The sequence below is a fragment of the Panthera tigris genome, chromosome D1 (assembly GCF_018350195.1).
Source record: "Panthera tigris isolate Pti1 chromosome D1, P.tigris_Pti1_mat1.1, whole genome shotgun sequence".
Lineage (NCBI taxonomy): Eukaryota > Metazoa > Chordata > Mammalia > Carnivora > Felidae > Panthera > Panthera tigris.
The window spans coordinates 26,936,336-26,956,151 of record NC_056669.1 but is presented as its reverse complement, the minus strand read 5'-3'; the positions used below and the strand labels follow the sequence as shown (position 1 = coordinate 26,956,151).

The 19,816-nt window shown below is 41.5% G+C and overlaps 1 protein-coding gene across 7 annotated transcripts in view; it reads right to left on the bottom strand.

Moving 5' to 3' along the window:
• Positions 1 to 19,816, bottom strand: part of LOC122231224 — a 73,698-nt gene that overhangs the window by 27,020 nt on the left and 26,862 nt on the right. For 6 of the 7 annotated variants that reach the window (XR_006208412.1, XR_006208411.1, XM_042958709.1 and 3 more), the window contains one exon: positions 11,551 to 11,663. Coding sequence is in view for 5 of the 7 variants with exons in the window: in XM_042958709.1 (XP_042814643.1) it covers positions 11,551 to 11,663 (113 nt within the window). In the remaining 2 variants the exon portion in view is untranslated. Of the gene's footprint in view, positions 1 to 6,442; positions 6,487 to 11,550; positions 11,664 to 19,816 lie in introns of those variants that run through there. The other variant, XM_042958712.1, reaches the window with a different exon arrangement.

The window sequence follows — 19,816 nt, the reverse complement described above, 5'->3', positions numbered from 1 at the left end:
AGAATTAGAACAAAAGTGCAAGCCTGGACATGTTTGACTCAGTGGTCCAGGACTTTAAATACCGTGCCATGTAAAGTGCAGACCACACTCCTCTCCCCCCTGAGTACTGAGCTTTTGGGAAATAAACATAAGATTTGAGGACTAAACATCAATTTTATGTTTTTATAGTAGCAAAAGACTGGAAACTACCAGATGCCCATCCAGATGGGACTCATTAATTGTGGAAATTCATTCAATGAAATACTCTGCAGCCATTTAAAAAGATGAAAAAACCACAAGGTGTATGTCCATACGTTTGTATGTATTATTTGCTAATGTACTTATAAAGTATGTCTGGAAGGACATATAAGACACTGCAAACACTGGTTAACTCTACAGGGGGGACTAAGAAGCTGGGAGAACAGGAATGCTGGAAGACTTCACTCTCTGCCCTTTTGTGCCTTTTGAATTTTGAACTGTGTGACAATGAGCCTGCATTGTGTGTGCATGTATGTGTGTGTGCATGTGCGTGTGTGTACATCAGCATTATTGGACTAGATAACTCTTGGACCAAGAGTCAATGGGCTCCCCATTTTCTAATACTTAGGTCCCCACCCTAAGTTCAGACTCCATGACCTACATGGGGTGGAGGGGGGAGAATCAAATCCAGACAGTGCTGGGAAGGATAGAAACAACAGAACACTTGCCATCAGTCTCCGGGCAGGACAGACACGGTCTATGGACAGCAGCACCCTTTTGCCCAGTCTCAGCAGTGGGAAGAGAAGGATTGGAAATGTCTCCCACTGGGTGTCCTCTCCCTGCTGTGGTGGTGTAAGGAACGGGACGAGAAGCATCCTCACTCACAGTACCAGTGGAGCATCGAGTGGAGGAATAATAGATGGGTCACATGTAAAGCAGTGGAGCTGGGAGAATGGATGTCCAGAAGGAAGGTGATAAGAGGCAATGAGGCTAAGTTGAAGGATTAGGGGAAAAAATAAGTGGTGTCAGGGTGTCATGGGTCACAAACTCTCGTAAGGGCCAGAAAATGAGAGAATGGTCCTGAATAGGACCCAAATCTTTTATATTGCATCCATTAGTGAGACTGAAGAGTAAAAAAGATGTAACCTTTGATCTGGCACAGTTATCAAGGATGCTGACAAGATAGGTCAATGACAAACCCTCACCAGAGCATGATTCAGTCTGCTTCTAAGGAAGCCCCTCCCTTTCCTGATCCCTCACTGTTCTTCACTGCATTCCCGCCCCCCGCATTTAGAAAAGTCTCTTCGTTTGGTGTTCCAATGTTCTGTTTTACATTTGATTTTGTTCAGCAGCAGCGGTTGCTTAGCCAGTTTCTGCTTAGGAGCCCAAGAGCCAAGAAACAACACAAGAGGAGCAAGGCCTGGGCAGGCTCAGAAAATGCCAGAGATGCTGCCACCGAGCCTCCTCCACCAAGACTGCCAGGAGAGCTTTGCAAATGGAATCAATCTGAATGTAGCTGATGGGAACCATCTGAATGAAGGAAGCCAGTACAAACAGAAACTCTTGAGTTTCCCACTGCAGTAGCCTGGAGTGGCTTCCCAACGGTTTCTCCTCGTATGCATTTGCTTTTCTATCACAAGGAAGACACATGCTTCTTCTTGGAAAAGTCTCCAGATCATGACTGCTTAAACCATGACCTCACAAACCCCACTCTCCCTCAAGCCCACTCAGCGCTCAGTGCTGTAGCCTGCCTGGTGGCTATTTGCCCTTGTCGCTCACTGTGGTCAATACGTTTCTATATAAGGCAGGTGGGAGGCCGATGTTGCTCACAGTATGCTGCCTTTGCTTCCCTGGAATTTGAAAAGGCAGAAAACCTCACCTACTAACCACGTATGTCCCCACTGCCCCCAAATAAAAGACCAAGATACCTCCCAAATGTGGTCAAGGAATCTAGGGCGTTCCACTGTAATTCCCAAGCATACCTGATGTCCAACACATTCAGTGTCCAACACAATACAGTGAATGTAGTAACATTCACTGTAACACATCTCAGATGAAGTTATGATAAAGGAATGTGATTATTTCCCTAGAGCTGAGGGAAAAGAGTCAGTTAATAAAACCAGGACAGAGGCTGTCTAGCAAATTCCAAGCAAGGATTCTAATACCTGGCATTGGATCCTAGGCTGCTCTGTCTTCATGGTGGAAAATCAGAACAGTCTCAAGAGATACTAACTTTAGATGGATGTTGTTTCAGCAGGGTCCTGTTTCCTTTTCCTGATCCCATTTTTACCATGCAACTTGCCCAACTTTAATTTAGAGCAGTTAGCCAGTTCCAGCTGCCCCAACAGATTGGGACCACTATACCTTCACATTGTGCTTTATCAATCAGGCACCCTTAATGTCTAGCCAACATGGATCTGGGCAAATGCCACACAGGGATTTGGCATCTGCAGAGCTTTGGTTCAGACCAGGGACCCATGGTGATTGATGGTGCTGTGATTCAATATTTAGGAACCGTTGAGCCACCAGTCCAGAAACAATTAAACCATTGGTCAGGGAGTTGCTCTGCTTCTCAGGTTCTCTGAAGGATAACTTAGCTACGTGTTACTCTGAGCATAAACATTATGCTGACCTTGATCCAGGAATTTAAACAGTGTCATTTCATGTAAACGCTAGCAAATACTTTCTTGCTGAAGTGGTCTGTTTTCAGGATGGGTTAGGGTTTCTTCTCTACAAAAGCACTTTGGGGCATTGGATTTTAAACTCACAGTCAGATCTGCATTTCTTCTCTCATTTACGTTGCTTAGCCTTCCAAGCATCAATACCAGCTCCTAAGGTTGAGGGAGCCCTCTGCTGATGGCTTGGGTGTAACTTCACAGCACAAAGCAAGGAAAACTGGGCAAAATCTAAACAACTCTCGAATCTGAAAGCCAAAACGTGTCTCTAGATCTGGAGCAGATTTCTTCTGTAAAAAGCCAGGTTCTAGAAATGTCCCTAATTTCCTCAGACTATGCACATTGTTTCAGGTTTCATTCTCTCTGGAAATAGAAAACAAAAGGCCTGGAAAATGGTTCTTGTCCTATGCATACAGAGAGCTACATACTGCTGTGCACACACACACACACTTGTACACACACACTTGTACACACTCACACACACTGCAACTTCAGCACCATGATCCAGTGCAAGAAGGCTCTGCTCTGGGTGTGCAGGTCTGGAGTAAAAGAGTGGAAGGTGCCTGAGTATATATAGCATCCCAGAATCATGGGAATGGATTTAGGAACATTCGCCCTTTGTGGTGTGTCCAGATGAAGAACTCTGATGAGGCCACAGCTTGAAAGAGGAATTCTTCCCAGCAACTGTGGCCTTGATGCTAGAGGTTAACAGCTTAACACCAGACTCTAGTGCCCAATTCCAAACTCTAAAAATTAATGGTGATAAGGGTGGGCTGCCTGCCAAGGCCTGTGGTGTGAATCCCAAGAGAAGCACCTTCTATTTTGAGATCTCTCTCAATCCACAATGTGCTGTCCTGTGCTTTGATGCATGTCCCACCTCTTTGACTACGTGCCTTTTTCCACAAGTTTTTTATTCCTAAACTTTCTTGAGCTTTCAACCCATAGACAGTGATGACCCATCTCACTCACCAAAAAGAATAGTCATGTGGAAATATGAGTCAAATACCTGACTCAGATGCCAGTAGGAAGAACTAATGGTCTAACCCTTGCCTTGCCAAAAGCATCAGAAGAAAGAGAGGGGAAATGGTAAATAGAAAATAAACTAAACCCTGGCAAAAGAGGATAAAAACACAGTAAGTTTCTTTTCCTTGAGAGGGCTCCCCTGAAAAGGAAAAAGTACAACTCGAACCACATAGTAGAGCCAACACCATCCAATAACTGTACATATAAAAAGAACCATCTCTGGAAAATGGAAATTTGGAAAGATGCTACACCCCGACTCGAAAGTCTTCAGTGACTAGGGCACCTGGCTGGCTCAGTCGGTTGAGTGTCTGACTTCAGCTCAGGTCATGATCTCGCGTTTCATGAGTTCAAGCCCCCACATTGGACTTGCTGCTGTCAGCCTGTCAGCACAGAGCCCGCTTCAGGTCCTCTGTCCTTCTCTCTCTCTGCCCCTCCCCTCCTTACTGTCTCTCTCAAGAAAAAATAAATAAAATATTAAAAAAAATTTTAAAGGCTTCAGTGACTCCCATTGCCCGTATAAAATCTAAACTCTGTAAGAGGATATTCAAGTGTCCTTACCTCTCCTGCCACAATCCCCACCCCTGCTCCTGCCTGCCCCAACACCTGTACACACACCTCACTCTCACCTTAGCTATTAAGCCACTCTTAGTTCATGTTTTTCCTGCTGCTATTCCGTCCTTCCTTGGTCAGGGACCTGCCCATCCTCCAAGAGGGAGCTCAAATATCCCATCCTCCATGAAAGCTTCTCCAGCTTCTCCAGCTTCTCCAGCTCTCCCAGACAAAATAACCTGCTCTCTCCCCTATGTTCCCAAAGGATTGTGTCTATACCTCCCTCCACCCCCACCATTACCATACTTACATATAGTCTTACTGTCCAGTCTTCTCTACAATTTATAAGTTGAGATCAAGATCACATATTCATTTTTGCATCCTCCCTCAAATTCCCACCTCCACCATGTCACTCCATGCCCCCCACCCCCGACCCTCATTGCTCCTGCCAAGGGTTTGTCCTAGCAGCTTCCACATGAGAGGTTCTCAATACATTGTTCTGTTAAATTAAATCCATAACTAAGAGGATTAGGAGCAAATACAGTCACTCCAAAGACAGAAGAAAGGTAGTACCATGATGACAGGCAAGTGACATATTCCTCCAGATCCTAACTAATAAGAACTCTCATTTGTCACTTTCAAGGTGGCTCATCTAGAAGCTGCTCAGGATGTTCAATTCCTTCAGTTTAAAGACCCTGTCTTCTTTCTACATGTAACAATAGAGCACTGAGAACAATTACTTTTTAAACTTTTTTAAAAGCTTTTATTTTTTGAGAGAGAGAGAAAGACAGAGTGAGCAGGGGAGGGGCAGAGAGAGGGAGACACAGAATCTGAAGCAGGCGCCATGCTCTGAGCGGTCAGCACAGAGCCCAACGTGGGGCTCAAACCCACGAACCGCAAGATCATGGCCTGAGCAGAAGTCTGACACCCAATCGACTGAGCCACCCAAGCGCCCCAATTTTTGAGCAACTGTGAATTGGGGGAGGGGAGCAGACACTTTACAGCCATCTGTTAGGAACTTGTCATAAAAGGCAGGGTGGAGCAGGGCACAGTACCTGGCTGTCTCAGTCACTTAAGCATCTAACTCTGGTGTTAGCTCAGGTCATGATCTTGTGGTTTTAGAGGTTCAAGCCGCACATTTGGCTCTGTGCTGGCAGTGCAGAACCTGCTTGGAATTCTGTCTCCCTCTCTCTCTGCTCTTTCCACCACTCATGCTGTCTCTGTCTCTCTCAAAATAAATAAGTAAACTTTTTTTAAAAAAAATTTAAAAACATACACAATTGAACACGTCCAATCAAGTGTTTGTCCACCAAGGTGGTCATGATAGTGACACATGGGCTTTGGAGTCTAACAAATCTGTGTTTAAATCCAGGCTAACTATTGTAACCTCTAGGTACATGCCTCTAACCTCCATGACCCTAAGATGTAGCTTATAAAATCCCTCTTCACAGAGTTGCTTTTAGGATTAAATGAGATTTTGAGTATCCAATACTTAATGACTCACAACAAATGCTCACTAAGCGGAAGCTTTTGTTATTACAGTAATGATTCTATAATTTAACACATTTCTTAAAGTTCTCTTTTGAAAGAACTTCAAAGCCCCTCTATAAGCTACATGCAAAAATCACTGATTTTTTCCCCCTGATTTTTTGTATTCCTCCTTTTGTGCTAAAATATCATGATATTTGAGTCTTCATTTTATTAATCATATTTATCTAAAAATTATATTTAGGAGATACCAAGTGAAATGTGTGCATTTTTGGTAACTGTGTACTTCTGGTGACTGTACAGTTTGAAATACTATTTTTTATCGAGTTTTATAAAAGTGAAAAAAAATAAAAATAAAATAACAATTATATTTAGAGGTTTACAAAAGCCAAAGCCACTATTTAAAGAAAAAGTTTTGTGACCGCTGATTATATGTTTCAGGTACTCATGGAGTTTCAAAGGCATTGCTCAAAACCTAAATTCTCTAATAAAAGGTTAGACACACTGTTCTGGCTTAATCAAATCATCAAGTACTTACTGAGTATGAATATGAAGGCTATTTTGAGATGACAATCATAAAAATCAGGTCTTCTGAGTTCATAACATAGAATCCCAAGAAATCTAAAACTGTGGAAGCAACCCAACATGGAAGCTGGGTTAAGCTGACATTCTAGAAGGCTCCAGGGAACTTCAATGGAGTGATATTCTCTGAGCTCCCTTTGGGACCTGAGAATAACTTTAATTATTACCTCATATTGCACTGCTTAGCCAGAGAATGTCCTTGAAAGGTCACTGGATTCACTAATAAATACTGCCAAGGCTCTGCTTTTTCAATAGTGGATTATTATTCTTTCAATCAATAAGTACTTCCTGGCCCCTCTTACATATAGGACATACTACTTAATACTATAGGAGTCACAAAGAAGATAATGCATGACCCTTGACTTCCTGGGCTTTCCATTCCAGGCGACACTAAAATTCCAATCTAAAATCTGCCAATTCTAATCAGCATATAAGCCTATAGGTTATGACATATACATACAATCAGGCATTAAGTAAATAGTCAAAACAAGGCATGCTATAGAGAGAAAGATACCTGTGGATGAGAGTGGCCATGGAGGTCCTGGAATTAAATTCATCCTAATGGATAGAAAGCCTTTCAACAGTCAGAGAGAAGGGGAGCTATTTTAGGAAAGATCAGTACAGTAGTGGCATAGTGGCAGAAGTGGCCTAGGAAAATAGAAAGTAAAGCAATCCAATTAGGCAGAAGCTAAAGTAAGGATGTGGCTAGTTCTAAGATGGGAACAGTATTGGAACCAGACTGTAAAGAATCTGAATGGCAGGAATTCATATTTCATGCTGCATAGATCAGGAAGTGATGGTCTGCTGTGACACATTGTAGGAAGTCAGGCAGGAGATCTGAAATGCTGAACTTTCAATGAACCCTTTTATTTTTTTTTAAGTTTGTTTGTTTGTTTGTTTATTTTGAGAGCGAGAGAGCGTGTGCACAAGCAAGAGAGGGGCAGAGAGAGAGAGGAAGAAACAGAATCCAAAGCAGGCTCCAGGCTCTGAGCAGTCAGCACAGAGCCCAACATGGGGCTCAAACTCACAAACCATGAGATCATGACCTGAGCGGAAGTCGGTTGCTTAACCAACTGAGCCACCTAGGTGCCCCTCAATGGGCCCTTTTGACATTAGCTCCATTGTCCAAGGGATTCATAGGTGACTGAGTTGAAATCTTCTACCTCAAGAAAAATAAAATAAAAGATTTGGGGTTTAGCTGTACATCCTGGTCTTCCCATGTTTACCCTGGCCTCTCTGACCAAGGGTCATGAGTAATGGGTGACAGAAGTAGGAAGAGCCAAAGAAACTCAGAGCTGCTGGTAGCTGGAAAGACATTGTTCCTGGCAGGGAAATCCGCCCCCATCTATGCCTGGGATAAAGCAGTGGGATTAGGTGGTTTGCTGGGCCCCATGGCATGGTCTGTGGTGCTGTCAGCAGCCTTTCATCAAAACATGATGGGCTAACACACCACGGAGGCTGGTTCATGTTCTGGATATTAAATGCAGGCTTACGTGTCCCTCTATTTATACATGCACCCAGGCCTGCTGGATGACTGCCATTCCATTCACGAGAGATAGAATAAAACCCTCCCCGTGTAGCACTCTGGGACACACACTGCGCATTCCTGGAAGCAGCAGGCAAGAAAGGGTTTGACCTCCAACCACAAAAAGGAATCCAGCAGGGGAAACCACAGTGGCCTAACAAACCACAAAGAGAAATCCATTTTCAGAGTGTGGAAATTTGGTCTTGGTAAAAGCAGTAGGTGGGATTTTGAACAAACCACACTGATTTTGAAGGATGGAAAGCCCAGATGAAGGGCCCTGAGAGCACTACTTGTTTTGTTCATATCAGTTTCATTGTCAAACTACAGTCTTGTCAAAATCCTACCAATGGGAGACCACATAGTTTACTCCAACTTCATTCCCTGATTCATCGGGCACATCCCACAACTGTCCTTCCCCAGAGACTGAGCCAGCTTCAACCCAAAGGAGAACAGACTGCAGAAGTTAATGTAGCTGGTGTGGGAATTGGCTAAACGGAGTGTGAAGGCCCGGAGAGATACAACTGGAAAGCAGCTCACCCTTACGAAATCTATTGCTGCATAGATCTTTAGTTCCAAATCACAATCTGGTTCCCCATCCTTGAGCATTTACAGATAGATTATTTTATTTTATTTTATTTTATTTTATTTTATTTTATTTTATTTTATTTTATTTTAGGAAGTCCACTTCCTTCCTAAAACTTCCCTTAAGGAAGGGATTGTAAGACCCGGATGCTTCCTCATTTGAACTTGTTCTAATTTCCTGGTATTTTTTACATATCTCATTTTATATAATTAATCTACATAAACAGCTTTCCACACCCCCCGCTATGAGTTTGTAAACTCCTATAGGCAAGCTATCATTTCCTCCCTCCCTTCACATCACCTTAAACATCAGAGATACTCAATAAACTCTTGTTGAAACTACATAGAAACCATAAAACCTCAATGGCTTTTGAATAAATGTTGTTGATTCACTCATCGACTTTTGGAGCAAAATGGCATGCTTAAGCAAAATACAAATATCACTCCAAATAAAGATCATGATGCAAACAGTATTGCTGTCTGGCCAGACTCTGACTCCCTCTGAGCAGATGACTGGGCATTGAAACCAGTGCTATTCAAATATAAAAATGGAGGGGCAGCAGGCCTTGGAAAGTGACCACCAACCTTGAAGAAAAAAGGCAAATATCAGGATTCTGACACCCAGATTCCTTCACTCCCATCCCTTCCTCTTCACCGCCATGGTCGTACTTTCTTGGCCAGTACCCATACCTTCTTCTCCTCCACCCCTTGATTTCAAGTGCTCACAGTCTCACACTGTGGCAGTTGGCTTCCAATTGGTTTTCCAGTTGAATAGCTTCAACGGTTGCCAATTATTTTCTTGATGATTTAGTTTCCCAAGCACATCCCCTACATCCCCCTCTCCAGATCTCTGCTCAGGCCTTTGCTATGCCTGCAGAATATTTTTCCCCACATCTACCTATCCACATCTTATTTATTCTTCAGGCCAACCACTTTATCCTTCATGGAGTCTTCCTTGAAATTCCCTCCTGGAAGCATTTCTCTTTTCCTGAACTCTCATAGCATCTGGCACCTTTCTTTTTGTTTTGTTTTGTTTTTTTAAGATTATTTATTTATTTTGAGAGTGAAAGAGAACACGAGTAGGGGGGCCAGAGGAAGAGGGCGAGAAAGAGAGAGAGAGAGAGAGAGAGAGAGAGTGAGAGAGAAAGGAGAATCCCAAGCAGTTTCCAAGCTGTCAGCCAGGAGCCCAATGCCGGTCTCAGTCCCACGACCCTGGGATCGTAACCTGAGTTGAAATCAAGAGTTGGACACTCAACCAACTCAGCCACCCAGGCACCCCAGCATCTGGCACCTTTCTGATGGCATTTAGCATCCTGGTGTACTATAGTTTCCCATGTATGTCTTCTCTCTACAATTAAAATGGAAATTCCTGAGGACAGACACTTTTATGTCCCATAGTATCATGCATCATTAATTTCGTACACTATGTGCTCAGTGAGTATTTGTTGAGTGAAGGAATGGATGAATGAATGAGAGTATAAAGCAATAGTAAATCATTGAATGAATGAGATGCATTGTCAGTATTAAGTATTTAAGGAAAAGGAAAGTCATTCCAGATTTTTATCAGGTTGAACCTCTTACCTTTACTTGGGTTAGTTTTTTTTGTTTTTTGTTCTTTGGGGTTTTTTGAGACAAAGAGCTCATGAGGGCACGTGCCAGCAGAGGAGGGGCTGAGAGAGGGGGAGGGAGAGAATCTAAATCTTAAGAGAATCTCCATGCTGAGCATGGAGCCAGACGAGGGGTTTCACTCTCACAAACCATGAGATCATGACCTGAGCCGAAATCAAGGGTTGGATGCTTAACCGACTGAGCCACCCAGGTGCCCCTAAGTTAGTTATTATTAGTGTCACTTTACAGACCATGCAACTGAGGCCAAGAGAGACTAAAAGCCTTGTAAAAGGTCACACTGGCCAATATAGAGCTCTTTATTCTTCACTATTCTGCTCAGTATTAGTCTCTGTCTTTTCAATACTTGGCAATGTATCATCGGATTATCTTTCTGGAGACCCTACCTGGTTCTTTTCATCCTTTTCTCATTAACCCCTTCTTAGTCCCATGCCTAAGGGATAGGGTATAGATGAACACTTACTTACAATAAAATGTTGTCCTACTCATTATAAACAAGGTAGACCTGGTCTAAATAAGTCCAAAAAGCAAAAACCTTTCAAGATCAAAAGTAATTCCCAGATTAGATCTATGGACATGGGGAGGAAGAAACTTAGATCAAAAGAAATAATCAAAATGTTCTCCTTGGTAGAAGTCTCCCTGGACTTGGTTCAGAGCCTACAACTGAAAATTCTCAGGGCACGCTTAGTCTTCTTGCTGTTGGCAAACTGCCACAGAAACATTCCAACCCAGCCAGGATCCACTGGAGAAGCAGGCATCGAATCAAAAGAGCAGAGCACCTGCTTCTAGGGACAGAATGGACCCGGCTTCATAGTGGCCCCCCCCAGACCCCAAGAAGCATAAAGACAACTAAAGAGGCTAATTCTGATATAACAGGAAGAGTTAAGTCTGCTCTTGGGAAATCTCTGGCAAATGTTCTCACAGTTTGATTTGTGAGAACAGCAGTTCCTGATAAAAGCCCAGAAAGAAGATAGTAACTATTAACACCCTTGGGCTGAAGCCCGTAACTCTTTTGACAGTCTTTCTGCATGTTAGACAAAGGTGAGCAGAAAATTTACAGGCAGGTGGCAGATGGAGCAGCAGCCCAGCATCAAGGGGTAGTTCTCACCCAGCTTTTTTAAAAGATACAAAGCCATACGATCCTGTGCCTTTGTTTCCCTCACAGTAAAATGGGTTTGATCCTGGGTGAGGACTGTTGTGCTTGTTGTAAAATATCAAATCTGTGCTCTACAACTGCAGGTCAGATGTCTCCAAGCTGCGTCAGCCTGGAGTGGGAACGTCACAGAACAATATTCAATACTCAACTAGAAGGAGACTTCCTCCTATCCTGCCTTTCTAGCCCGGGAGCCCCTGGGTACCTGATGTGTGCTCTGCAAGGTCCGCTTCCTCCTGACAGTCCCTACCATGTACCCAATGCCCCCAGAACACTGTGCCCTTCTCTTAGCTGCACTGACCCCATTTGTGCCCCTACTCTGGGCTGAAGGATGGTCCCAGCCCCACAAATATTTATGTGGTGCCCTAGTGCTCTCCTCCAACACTCACCTCACCAAAGCGTTGGAAATCTGGTTCTCTTCATTTGCACTGTACTCTCTTCCCAGACTCTCAGAGCATATAGACCCTTGAGTGAAGTATTTGGTTTCTGTAATTAAGGTTCCCTGAAGGGTTGGGGTAAAAGACCATTGGAGAAACATTTATTTCACTGTGTTACAGTCTGTCTAACATGTCCTTATCTTGATGTTGAGGACATGTTTTAAACATAATAACTATACCTTCATCATACTTATCATAAATAATAACTCCTGGGACACCTGGGTGGCTCAGTCAGTTAAGCGTCCAACTCTTGATTTTGGATCAGGTCATGATCTCACGGTCCGTGAATTTGAGCCGCGTCTTGCTCCATGCTGTCGGTGTGGAGCCTGTTTTAGATTCTCTCTCCCCTCTCTCTGACCCTCCTCCACACACTCTCACTCCCTCTCTGTGTCAAAATAAATTAATAAACTTAAAAAATTAAGAAAAAATAACAATAACTACTTAATGACCTCTACTATCAATCTTTATGCACATTTCCTTGATTTTTCTCCAATAGGCAAAAACTCATTATTGCTGATTTATTTGAATCAGGATCTAAATAAAGACCTCACAATGCATTTGGTTGTTTTATCTCCTCAGTGTATTTTATCCTATAATAACTCACTCTGCTTTTTCTCTACTGCCATTCTTGTAGGAGCATAAAGCATATTTGGAGAAACTGAGTTACACTTCCTATAGAATGTCCCATTTTTGGGATATAACCAATCATATCTTTGTCATTTAAGCAATTCTTCTATCCCTCACATTTCCTGTAAACTAGTAGCAGTTCTAAAGACTCGATTGGAATCAAGTTCAATTTTTTAGGCAAGAAACATCATAAGAGATACTTCTTGTTGTATCATCTCATGAGGCATGTAATATTTAGGCTGTACAACTTTTCAAGACACTAAGATTGATCACAGGTTGTATGTGGTGTCAGCCCGACCCTTCCATTATAATGTTCCCCATCAACATCTCAGCTAATAGTTTTAGCCTCATTAGTGAATGCTGCCTAGATCAATTACTTCATTAGAGGTTGAAAATGGCAAATTTTTAAAATTTCTACCTTTCGTTTTGCATTTATTGTTTGGAGTTCTTCTATATAGAACCCACTTTATCAGATATCTAGTAACTGAAATACAGTTGGCGTACAAAAGATAAAATGAATGCTTTCTCATTATTTATTCATTTACAGAATAATTATTATCTAGCAACTTCCAATGGAAACTATTAGGCTGTATTTTGTGTTTGTTGTTGTTTTAGGTATCATTATGAACTCACGGGTTTTTTACATTTTTTCATTTTTTTAAGTTTATTTATTTATTTATTTATTTATTTGAGAGAGAGTGAGGCAGAGAGAGAGAGGGAGAGAGAAGATCCTAAGAGGCTCTGCACTGTCAGAGCAGAGCCCAGTGCGGGGCTCAAACTCACAAATCATGAGATCATGACCTGAGCCAAAATCAAGAGTCAGAGGCTTAACTGACTGAGCTACCCAGGTGCCCTAGGATTTTTTTTAATCAAGCATTACAAATATAATGGAGACTTCCTAGGCAGACATCTCCCCTATCTCATTGCCCTTCTTTTTCTGTCAGAGGTAAATACTATCATGAAAACATTTATCATTCTTGTTCAAATTTTCATTCTTTTACCACATATTTTATATACATACACATTTAATAGCATTGTTTTATGGATGTTTAAATATTACAGAATTGTATTACACTACAGGTATTTTGCTTCAACCAGTTTTTCCCATACGATACTATTTTTTTCATAATTACCTATATTGGTAGATATATTGCTGGTTCATTTTAACTGCTGCATGTTATTTTATTTTATATATCACAATTTTTTCTGTTAATAAATTCTGAGGTTTTCAAATTTTGCTATTATAAACAATACTGCAATGAATATTCTTCAATACACCTCCCTGTGCACACAGCATGAAAATTTCTCTAGCGTATATTTCTAGATGTAAAACTATTGGGTCATAGCATATAAGCACCTTCAAATTTGCTAATTATAGGCAAATTGCTCTCCAAAACGGTTGTGCAAATCTATACTCCCACCAGCAGTGTACAAAAGACTTCATTTTCCCCCTATACTCAAGTAAAAGAAACAATTTTAGTGGCACCTGGCTGGCTCAGTTGGTGGAGCATGCGACTCTTGACCTTGGGATTTTGTTTGAGCCACACGTTGAATGTAGAGATTACTTTAAAAAATAAAGTCTTTTAAAAAATTTTTAATAAATAAGTACATCCAAAAGTAAGATAACATTGTATGTCAATTATACTCAAATTTTAAAATTCTTTTATTTTTTTATTTAAAAAAAATTTTTAATGTTTATTTTTGAGAGAGACGGAGACAGAATGGGGCAGAGAGAGAGGGAGACACAGAATCCAAAGCAGCCTCCAGGCTCTGAGCTGTCAGCACAAAGCCAGAAAAGGGGGCTCAAACTCACAAGCTACGAGATCATGACCTGAGCCGAAGTCAGACACTCAACCGGCTGAGCCACCCAGGTGCCCCTCAAATTTTAAAATTCTTAATAAATAAAAGGTTTCATGTTCTTCCTACATCCTCACTCAAACTTGGTATTGTCAGATTTTTTTTTTTTTTTTTTTTGGTCCAACTCATGGGTATGAGATGATTTCTCCTTGGTATTGTAATTTGCACTTCTCTGATCGCTAGCGGGGTTGAGATTCTTCTTATATGTATGTTGGCTACTTGGATTGATGTTTTTATAGAGTGTGAGAGCAAACATAGTAGCTAAGACCACAGGAACCGGAACCAGACTTCTAGGCTCAAACTCGGGTCCACCAGTGACTTTAGGTAAGTTATTGAACATTTTCTGTGCCTGTTTCTTCATCTATAAAGTGGGGACAATAACTACCTATCTCACAGGGACACAGTAAAGATTAAAAGAGTTAATATATCTCAAGTGCTTAGGACAGTGCTTGCCTGTTACCATTATCATCATTATTGGTTTGTAGGGGCTTTTTCAATATTCTGGATACCTTTTCTCTGTTAAATTTTGCATTTTAAATATCTTTTCCCAAATGTCTGCATTTTTATCTTTTTATTTTGTTTATGGTATCTTTTGTTGTTGCAGAAAATTTGCTGTTAATATAATATGATAAAAATTATCCTTATTTTTTCCTATAGGTGCAAACTCTAAGAAATATTTTTCTTTTTTTAAAGTTTATTTATAATCTCTACCCACAACATGAGGCTTGAACCTACAACCCCAAGATCAAGAGTCACATGCTCTTCTGACTGAGCAAGCCAGATGCCCCTAAGAAACCTTTCTATACACAAGGTCATAAAGACTAATATTTTCTTACCTGTAGGATTAAAAAATTTTTTTTACTTGTAGGATTTCAACCCACCTATGATGTAAGAGAAGGATCCAATTTTGTGTTTTTCCATACAGATAATCAGTTTCCCAAGCATTATTTTTCCACCAATTTGTAATTCTACCTTTATACTGAGTATATGATGTACGTATGTGTGTGTTCCTGGGCTTCCTATCCTGTTTCAGCAATTTATTTTCCAATTCTTGCATCATCCCATGTCCTAACTTTTAAGACTTATTTAAAAATAAGTCTGGGGGCGCCTGGGTGGCTCAGTCGGTTGGGCATCCAACTTCAGCTCAGGTCATGATCTCACAGCTCGTGAGTTCGAGCCCCATGTCAGGCTCTGTGCTGACAGCTCAGAGCCTAGAGCCACTTCGGATTCTGTGCCTCCCTCTCTCTCTGCCCCTAACCCACTTGCATTCTGTCTCTGTCTCTCTCAAAAATAAATAAACATCAAAAAAATTTTTAATAAATAATAATAAAAAATAAAAATAAGTCTTCATATCTAATAGAACAAGTTCCACCATCTTTTTAAAAATGAAATCTGGGATCTAGGCCCCTTGCTCTTCCATGAAGTCTCCTAGAACTCGAAGAACAGTGTAGACTGTGTCTAACATCTCAGAAAGTTAAACCGGGAGAGACTGGCTGCTAGCCGCTCCAACACAGAGCAAACAGAGGCAGTGGAGAAACCCCACATTCCCAGAGTTTATCTGAGCGAAGTGTGGAGATATTTATTATGAGCCAGTTGTGGGGCATAAGAGAATATGTGCCTTTGTGGGATCATCTTAGTTCCATTTGAGAGGATCAGCTTCTATAAAGAAGTAGTGCTGTCATGGGTGGAAACTAAGTAGAAAGGGTGCATTCTTTTGCACGAATTAAATTGTAGGTGAGAGATTCTCAGAAATAGGGGGTCTCAAAGAAAGCCCATAGAGAGTTCCATGATTAAAAAAAAATAAGTTAGCTTTAAACTTCCGCCCAGTCTAGGATGTTCTGGGAACAGTTCATAATAGTGCTGGGCAAGTAGGAGCTTTCCTACTGCTCCCCTCCCTTCCCCTACTTCAACCCCAGAGGAGTCAGAGACTAACTAATGAATGCATGAGATGGAAGAGGAAATCAACTGAGGGAAACAGATGAGATAATACCCTGTTGTCTATTCCAAACTTTCCACCTGCTGCCGGCCCAGGTTGAGGATGAGGATAAGCTTTAACTTTGTAGTGCTAGAAGTTCGACTGTTACCTAGAACTATACGTTTTAATGCATAAACTGAGACAGTTTTTCATGATCAAAAGACTTTTTACTTGGAGTGGCCAGAAAAGACTATAGATTTTCATTTATTCATAGGTAAGAAAGAACCAGTGCCATATATCAGCTTTTAAGGACAATAGCAGGAAGAAAATAATGACACTGCATGGCTGTGTTCCATGGATCCTACTTATTTGAAGTATCAGCTATCTATATTTTTTTAGTTTTTATTTTAATTCCAGTTAGTTAACATAGTGTTATATTAGTTTCAGGTATACAATATAGTAATTCAATAAATCCATTCATCACCCAGCGTTCATCACGACAAGTACACTCCTTAATCCTCCATGACTCCCTAACCCACACCTATTTCACCCACCCACCCTTCTACCTTCTGGTAACCATCAGTTTGTTCTCTGTAATTAAGGGCCTCTTTTTTGATTTGTGTCTTTCTCTCTCCTTTTCCCCTTTGCTCATTTGTTTTGTTTCTTAAATTCTACATATGAGTGAAATCGTATGGTATTTGTCTTTCTCTGACTTATTTCACTTAGCATTATACTCTCCAGCTCCATCCATGTCATTGCAAATGAGTATCTATTGTTTTCATTGCACTTCCAAATTAAGTTTACTAGTCCTTTGTTTAGGAATCCTACATCTACATTTTTCTTTTCTTGTTTTGTCCTTGTCAGCAGTATCAAAGTTATACTAATTCATAAAAAGATCTGAGTGGCCTTCCTCCCTTTTCCATCATCTGAAACAGGCATAACATAATGGTTATATGTTTATTGATGATTTTGTAAAACTGGCCTCCAAAACCCTCTAAGCCTGGGGACTTTGGGGGACAGGATCTGTAATTCTCCTTAGGTACAGATAAGGTTTCAGGGGCCTGGAAACTAGCAAAGGATGGGAGCACCATTATCTCTGTGCATTGTGGGACCACCTGCCCTCCTCTGAAGACACCTCAGGTATCATAAATGCCTCACAGGTGCCTCAGGAGAATACCAGTGCCAATTTGGATATCAAGTTTGGTAAAGTTGAATTTTTTCTCTTTTTAAATAAAAATCAGATAGAAATTGGAAAAAAAAAAAAAAACAGGAAAAATATTGCCTCCCCAGACACCACCAGAACCTCTGTATGCCCCCTAGTCCCCATCTTTGGAGACCACTGCTCTAGAGAGTGAACTGAGCATAGCCAGCAGCTAAAGCAATTCCCTTACATGCTCTGTGGAGAAAAGGAGCAGACAGGAAAAGGGAGCCAGCATTGGGCAGTGGCCATGTGCAGGTATTTTTAACCTGTGGGAGGCAGCATGATATTGTGCATTTTAAAACTAGTCTGATCATAAGAATCACAGAGCACACTTGTTAACAAAAGAGGTTCCCAGACTTTAGCCCAGACTTATTGAATTATAATTTCTGGGGCAGAGCTGGGAGTAGAGGAGAGAATGTGCCTGAGAACCTCTATGTTCAATAAGCACTCCAGAAAGTCTTGCAAATGGGAAAGTTTGGGAAACACAGAAAAGGAGAAAAGGCAAGTACTTTGGAGTTAGGCTCCAGTTGAGTTATAACTCACCTTTTAATAGTTGTGTGGCTTGGAGCATGTATGTTACTCAATCTCCATCTGCCTCCATTCCTTCATTTAGAAGAGAGGGGTTAATCATACCTGCCTGATTCTTTAGTTGCAAGGATTAAATGAGAGGATATATGTAAACACTCCACACAATGTCGGATACTTGGTAAATGGTCATCTTTATTATACAGAGAGTTCTGGGAGAAGACATTAAGCTTAAATTACCAACCTACAAAGACATTCATTCCTGAAGTTGAGATGAAAGTACAGTACCTCAGTTTTTCTTGCTTGTTCTGTATCCAGTCCCATTTTTCTGATAACAGTGCCTGTTTTTTTTCTTGGGGACACACGACCACTTTCTATTGCTAGTTCACATGGTTCAGGTTGATGGATTTGACCCTGCCTTTCACCCACAGGGGTGAGCGTGATTAAGGTGTGGCCAGTGAATATACTCCATTCTCCCTGGCCATCACGATGGATTCAGAATAAAGAGCGTAACTCAAGCTGGTCTAGTGAAATTCCATCTTGGAACTTTCACCAGAGATGTGAGCCTGGAACTAAGCTGCCACCTGCCATCTTGCCTGAGAAGGGGAGTGCCCATCTAAGAATGCAGCAGTAGAGGAGAAGACTCACGATATGGAGAGCATTGGACCAAAGCTTGAAGATATTTTTGAGCCCTGGAATCTAGACATGCTGAAGCAGTTCCACCCCAGGATTTTTCAGTTATGTGAACCAATAAAAATTTTGACATAAGACAATTTGATTTAGATTTTCTGTTACTTGCATTCAAAAGAGTCTTGATAATGATTTTAAGGCATCTCTTCTATTTTAGTCTCCAGCTTACTGTGTAATCATGCAAGCCTTTTCCTTGTCTGCTACATTTCCTAACTTTATTAGGAAGAAGCAATCCCATGGCCTTAGCATTTAGACTTGATGGATAATGGAAATTGCTACGGCATGATCACTCTCCAGGGATTAGAAAACGCAAATCCTTTCCATCTAAATGGATTCTTTTCTCTCAGGGTGGGAAGGAGCTGATATTTAGGTAAGTCTCTGTTTTTGTTCTCTAAACTCTGAGAATGGTTGCCATTAAAGGGCAACACAACAATTAAAAGCTGTTGGATCAGAGAATGACAAGCTTGGCTGGTATGCAACACTGTGCAGCTGAGATGATTATTCTCAATTAATGGGCAAACATTACACAATTGTCTCTTTCAAGTCCAGAGTGCTAATATATAATACACAATCAGAGGGCATTGTACATTGGAATATAACTCATTAGCCAGTGCCAATTCTTTACTCCCAGAAATGAAATAGTCCCTTGTCTATGAAAGCTGCTATTTTGAGTCTTCTAAATTTGCAGTTACAGACCAGGTGAGGGATATCAAATTGGGAGGAATCCAAATGAAATTTGGGGTAGGAACTCCTATGGGAACTCATTATTAAGGCAAAATGGCGGTAGAACAAGGAGCGTGGCAGGGCAGCACTGGAAGGTATACTTTGACCTCCCCAGCCTCCCACCAGGAGCCAGACTTAAGGACCTTTGGCAAATCTGGCTGAGGCAGCATCTGCCCTGTTGAGGGACATCCCAGAATGGACATGTCCCTATGTGACTGCCCAGTGAATACCAAATAGATTGGGTCATTTTATTCAAACCTGGAGTACTTGGCTGTCCCGGCACATGCTCTGTGGATGAACTCAGAGCATGCTTTAGTCCCACATAGCTGCTGAAGTCTGAGCAGCTCATAGAGCAAGGGACAGAGGTGAGGAAAACACAGGGAGGGTGATCAGAGAAGTCTAAGGAAGGGGATTGGATTACAGTCAGATCACAGGGTGTGGGAGACTCTGGGACAAATTCATGGGAGAGCCTAACCAGCTGGCACGGAGCTGAGAACTGTCACAGTCAGCTGTGCTGAGCCAGCTGCACTATGTGTACATGTAGAGTGCAGAGTAACTGGGAGGAGGAAATCTTAACAGTTACCAAAAACACCCACAGTCCATCAACTCATTCAACCGAAAAACAAAGCATGCCTCTTGGACTCTAACTCTCGCAAACCAAAGAGATGTCTACAAGGTTA